The 6,000-nt window shown below is 55.8% G+C and overlaps 1 protein-coding gene across 2 annotated transcripts in view; it reads right to left on the bottom strand.

The window, feature by feature from the left end:
* Nucleotides 1-619: 619 nt before the first annotated feature.
* Nucleotides 620-6,000, bottom strand: part of AK8 (adenylate kinase 8) — a 133,058-nt gene continuing 127,677 nt past the window's right edge. For both annotated transcript variants that reach the window (XM_068979688.1, XM_068979696.1), the window contains 2 exons: nt 2,023-2,103; nt 620-916 (listed from right to left, as the gene is read on the bottom strand). In XM_068979688.1, the coding sequence (XP_068835789.1) occupies nt 679-916; nt 2,023-2,103 (319 nt within the window). In that variant the 3' untranslated portion in view covers nt 620-678. The remainder of the gene's footprint in view (nt 917-2,022; nt 2,104-6,000) is intronic.

Raw genomic sequence — 6,000 nt, 5'->3', positions numbered from 1 at the left:
CTCAGTGGGAGCTGAAGGCAGGCCTTCCAAGGGCTTCCAGAGTCTTAGAAGCAGCCGCGTGTGTCTGGAACTGCACTGACCCTGCAGGCCCCTCGCCACATGCGGCCGTTCATACTTAATTTAGAGAAGCTCAAGGACAATCGTAAAAGACAGCTCCTCGGTGGCAATGGCCACGTTCCCTGTGCTCGACAGTCCCCTGGAGCTCACAGCTGCTGTGTTGGCTGCACATCGGTCATTTCAGAGAGTTCTACTGGGCAGGCTGCTCTGGAGACAGTGGCTTTGGTGAAACTATATTCACAGAGAGCGTAGCGTGGGTGAGAGCTTTCCCTGTATCATCGCGTTTCATCCCAAGGCAGCCCTGTGAGGCAGGGACTGTTGTTACCCATTTCAGATGCAAGAAACGAGGCTCCAGCGACAACCCCAGGGCGCACAGGGCATGGCCGCTGGAGCCACACCGCATCCCAGGTCTGACCCGGGCCGCCACTGTCAACCTGACTGCCTCCCTGGGCTGCGCCCAGCCTGCGTTCCCAGACCCCAAAACAAGGCCAGCTTCCAGCCGCCACCTCCAGGACCCACGAGACTGCACCCAGCACTTTATTGGCTTGGCTGATCTTCCAGAGGGTTGGGGGTGAGGGGCTAACTCCGTCTTCCTGAGGGATGCTCCCAGCTCAGAACCTGTCAGGGGACTTTCTTGGGTAGGAGATTAATGATCCCACTCTCAATGTATTCGAAGACTGTGTACGGGTCCTGGTCCCCGTTGAGGGTGATGGCGTCCCTGTAGAACTGCTCCAGCTCAGCGGAATTCCTGTAGAACAGATCCATTTTGAGCTTGATCTGCTCTTCCGAATCCTTGGGATTCTGCAGGAGACGGGCCTGGACTTCCATGGTCGGAGGTGGCTTGTACATGAGGTGGTACCTGCGAGAGGCGGGGAAGCTGGTGAGCCCTGGTCCAGCTCAGAGGACAGGCGAGAAGGGACCCCTTCCCAGGAGAGAGGCTGGACCCCATGGCCACCAGCAGCAGACATTTACTCTGCACCAGCCACTGGCTAGGCTGAGAGCCACAGAGAAACCCACAGCATGGCCCCTTTCCAGGAGAGAAGGCCGCAGATCAGTAATAGGACAGAATATAGTAAAATACTAAGGGCCAGATTCCTTTTGTTCATTCCTTCCTGTCTCCTTTCCTTTCTTCCTTCCAAACAATCCTAGGTACCTGCCATGTACGCCTAGCACACCCCTGCTACTGGCAACCCAGTGGCAGGTGAGACATCGCCTCTGTGTTCATGGAGCTCACGGTCAAATAGGGGACGGGACATAATAACACCAGGCGTGAGTGGAGACACGAGGAAGTGCCCTGGTCCCTGGGGGAGAGACCCCGGCAGCACGAAGGCCGTTTCACTTGACGTGGGTCAGTGAGAGGGTGTCCCCCAGTGCGTGGTGACGGGAAAATCCCGGTGCTTCCTTCCCGCCCCTCCTCCTCTGTCCTGAGAAACGCGGTCTAGTTACCACGAAACAGGGCCCTGGTTGCTGGGAAGATGGGGGCTTCAACCTTTAATCGCGGGGACTGTAGACTGTGTTTCACCACCAACACAGCAATTGCACTTGGTTAGATACAAGGCCTTAGCTTGCAGGATTTAGCCCCTATAGCCACGGGAGGGCTCAGAGGTGACGCTGTTCCCAAGGGGACGCATCTGTTCAGCAGCCACGTCAGGGATGCAGCGCGGTGACCTGCTGGGGTCAGAGCCAAGCCCAGGTCAGAGCAGGTGAGCAGTTTAACAGCTGTTGTGCAGCCTGGACATTCATTTTCTTGCTGCTCTTCCAGGAAAAGAGGGGCAGCAGACAGAGTGGAGGAGCTGGCTGGGCGAACCCCCTTTCTAGAATCTTCTGTCAGTTGTCCCCAGCAGGGTCCCTGGAGCAGCCCCGCCCTGGCACCCATCAGCTAGATGGAGAGAGGGGGGGTCCCCTGTGGGGCGTGGCCTCTGGAGCCCTCAGAGGGCCGCCGCCCACTGCAGGGCTGGCACAGACCTTTCTCCTGTGACGGGGTCGGTTCTTCTCAGGCTCAGCCGCTCGATGACAGAATCGAATGGCACATTCAGGAAAAACACCCTGCGGGGAGAAGAGGCACCATGTCTGCTGGAGGGAACCACAGGCTGGACTCGAGGCCAGGGTGGGCTTCAGCACCCCAGAGTGGGCAGAGCCTCAGTGGCCTTGACTTGGGGCTTGGGGCACCAGGCTCTGGCCGGTCACCAGGGAAAGATGCAGGTGGGGTCTCCCCGCTGCGGAAGCTCTCCGCCTCCTGATTCAGGGACAGCTCCCAGCCGCCATTGCTCCCGGGGCAGTGGTGGGGGAGACACTCCGTGGGGGGTGAGCTGTGGAGAGTGAATGCCCCATCCTTGGGGGAGATCAGTGAGTTCCCTGGAATTACACAGATGCGGGTTAGAATCTCACCTCCACATGGACCTGCTGTGTGACCTCAGGCCACAAACACAACCTCTCTGAGACTCAGTTTCCTCACCTGCAAAAGTGTGTGAGTTGCTCAGTCATGTCCAACTCTTTGTGACCCCATGGAGTGTAGCCCTCCAGGCTCCTGTCCATGGGATTCTCCAGGCAAGAATGCTGGAGTAGGTTGCCATTTCCTTCTCCAGGGGATCTTTCCAAGCCAGGGATCAACCCGGGTCTCCTGCATTGCAGGCGGATTCTTTACCATCTGAGCTAATAGTTGCTGGGCTTCCCTGATAGCTCAGTTGGTAAAGAATCCGCCTGCAATGCAGGAGACCCGGGTTGATCCCTGGGTCAGGAAGATCCACTGGAGAAGGGATAGGCTACCCACTCCTATATGCTTGGGCTTCCCTGGTGGCTCAGTTGGTAAAGAATTCGCCTGCAATGCAGGAAACCGGGTTCGATCCCTGGGTTTGGAAGATCCCCTGGAGAAGGGAAAGGCTACCCACTCCAGTATTCTGGTCTGGAGAATCCCATGGACTACAGTCGTGGCTCTCAAAGAGTCTGCTAATGTTGAAGATGGGCCTCCCCGGGGGCTCACTGGTAAAGAACCCACCAGCCAGTGCAGGAGACGCAAGAGACATAGGCTTGATCCCTGGGTCGAGAAGATCCCCTGGAGAAGGAAATGGCAACCCATTCCAGTACTCTTGCCTGGAGAACTCCACGAACAGAGGAGCCTGGCAGGCTACAGTCCATGGGGTGGCAAAGAGTCAGACAAAACTGAGTGACTAACACTTCACACGTGTCCACCCCAACCTCCAAGGCATCCCTCCCCTCATCTCCCCCTGGTAACCATAAGATTGCTTCCTACATCTGTGATTCTGTTTCTGTTTCGTAAATAAGTTCATCTGTTCCACATTTTTAGATTCCACATATAAGCGGTATCATATGGTGTTTATCATCTGGAAGCCTTTCTTTATACGAAACCTGAGGACAGATGTTCTCGGTCAGGGCTGAGTCTGCCCTGAGATGTTGGACAATGTACAGGGACGTTTCTGGTTGTCACAGCTGGGGAGGGGGTGCAACTGGCACCCAGCAGGCGGGGGCCAGGGCTACAGCTCAGCATCTCACCGCCCGGAGGACAGGCCCCACCGTGAAGAGCTACCTGGCCCCGGGGTCAGTCGCAAGACAAACGGGACAGGAGGGAGGCATGCCTGCCGGGGCCGGGGGGCTGGGGGGAGGCCAACAGACCAAGTGCTCTGGCTCCTGCCCACAGGTCTAATCCAGGCCCTGCCTTCTAGGGTTAAACCATCTCAGGTTTTTTAATAAGTTCTGGAATATTCTGTCGCTCACTTTACTGTTTATTCATTGCTGTAATTTGTACGTGCATTTATGGAGTCCCCGCTGTGTACTCAGAGCTTTCCCGCCTTCACTCTTGGGTGGGAGTCTTCAGGATGGATCCTCTGCCTTCCCCCAAGCTAGTGAACAAAAGAAGGCCCTCCCCCGCCCCCAGGAATTCACCAGATGTACTGATGGGGCTGCCAAGAGGCCAAGCTTTGGTGGGTGGAATAGGGCCCCAGTCCCCAGGGGCCCCAGACCAGCCTCTTGAGCCCAGGTGTCACCTCTAGGGCCAGATCAGCGATCAGCCCCTGAACCAGGGTCCTGAGGCCTGGGGAGCATTCACAGGAAACATGTGCAGGAAAGGATGAATGAATGAGCGGCACATTGTCCTGTTGCTGTTTGGTCGCTCAGTAGTGTCCAACTCTTGTTTCAGCCCCAGGGACTGTAGCCCATCAGGTTTCTCTATCCATGGGATTCTCCAGGCAAGAATACTGGAGTGGGTTGCCATTTCCTTCTCCAGGGGATCTTCCCAACTCAGGGACTGAACCCGGGTCTCCTGCACTGCAGGCAGACACTTGACTGTCTAAGCCACCAGGGAAGAACCACCCCCCCAAAAAAAGAAGTAAACCAAATGTGAGGCGAATACTCTGTTCAAGACTGGCATGTCCCACCCCCTTTCTTCTCTTTCCCTTGTTTCGCCCACGCTGTTTGCTGAGGCTCACATCTGCCCAGTTGCCAAGGAGCCCCTTGCTGGTATCTGGTGAAAGCTGCAGCCACCACCACACCAAGCAAGCTCATCCTGGGGAGGGGGGAACGGGAGGGGGGCGGTGTGGCAGCAGCCATGGAAATCTTCCCCACACATGTTGTCGACAAAGATCTCCATTCCCAGGATAACAGCCACCAAATAAAACACGTAAGATCAGGAGCGTCGGAACACAGGGCACACAGGTGTTTTTGATGTGCTTTCATCCTTTACGCTCCAAACATGCTGCCCCCCTGCACCCCCAGAACTTGCGAGGCCCAACAGTAATACCGAAACGCGGCTGTCACTGCGGCTGGGGGCTGACGGTGTAGCTCTGGACGCCGACACCAGTAGAAAGGAAGCTAGTTTGGAAATCTGTGATAATAGATGCTGCTTCATAAACAAACAGCCCCAACTGAAAGATTTTTAACCCAGCATACGAAGACCATTTGTCGTCATTCAAGAGAAAGGCTTGTGAAAGGCTGGCAAGATCAGAAGCACGCAGACACCAAATTGGTACTTGAAACACATCGTTGGGAAAAGCCTCTCTGCGGAGGAGCTGGGCTTCCAGAGGCTGGAAGCTTCTGATTAGCCAGGCTCATGCACCCCGATGTCAGAGCCAGGTGGTGGGGAGAGGAGCGGGGAGCCCACACAGCTCTGTGGAGGTGCACGGCGCTGTGCGGGCCCCCACCTGCGGGTTTGGGGTGTTATGCTGCTCATTTACAGTAACAGCCAGGAAAGACAGAATGTGAAAGCAGAGAAGAGGCAGAGCAGAGTGCACTGGGCAGAGACACTCCTGGTCTACGTGCCTGGGCTCACCAGGGGCGGGAGCGCCACCTGCCTCGGGGTTTGCAGAATTTCAGGGCTGCTTCAGGAGGGAGACGGAAGGCATGCGCCTCCAATCCCTCGCTGCTCCAAGTGGGATCCCCAGACCAGCAGCAGCAGCAGCAGCTGGGACTCAAGCCCCATGGCCCACCCACTGAACCAGACTAGTGTCGACGAGATCCACAGGGATCTGTACATACACTACGGCTGGAGAATGGCTGCTCTGATCCTGTGTTTCCCAGATTTGTCTGATGTTAAGGATCATCAGGAGGGCTTGTCTAAAATACAGATTCTGACCCTGAAACTGACCCAGATTATAAACCAGCTACTGTTGTTGTTGTGTCGTTGCTCAGTCTTGTCTGACTCTTTGCGACCCCATGGACTGCAGCATGCCAGGCTTCCCTGTCCTTCACCATCTCCCAGAGTTTACTCAAACTCATGTCCATTGAGCTGGATAGTTGCCATCCAACCATCTTATCCTATGTTGCCCCCTTATCCTCCTGACCTCAATCTTCCCCAGTATCAGGGTCTTTCCCAGTGATTTAATAAAAATTATTAAAAGAATAAATACAGGGTACCCCTCCCAGAGGGTACCAAGCCAAAACCTCCGGTGGAGGGACTGGGAGACCTATATTTGTAAATCAGCAGCACAGGTG

This window comes from Capricornis sumatraensis, chromosome 1 (assembly GCF_032405125.1).
Source record: "Capricornis sumatraensis isolate serow.1 chromosome 1, serow.2, whole genome shotgun sequence".
NCBI lineage: Eukaryota > Metazoa > Chordata > Mammalia > Artiodactyla > Bovidae > Capricornis > Capricornis sumatraensis.
Note: the sequence above shows the minus strand (reverse complement) of the source record. Positions and strands in the feature narration are given on the sequence as shown.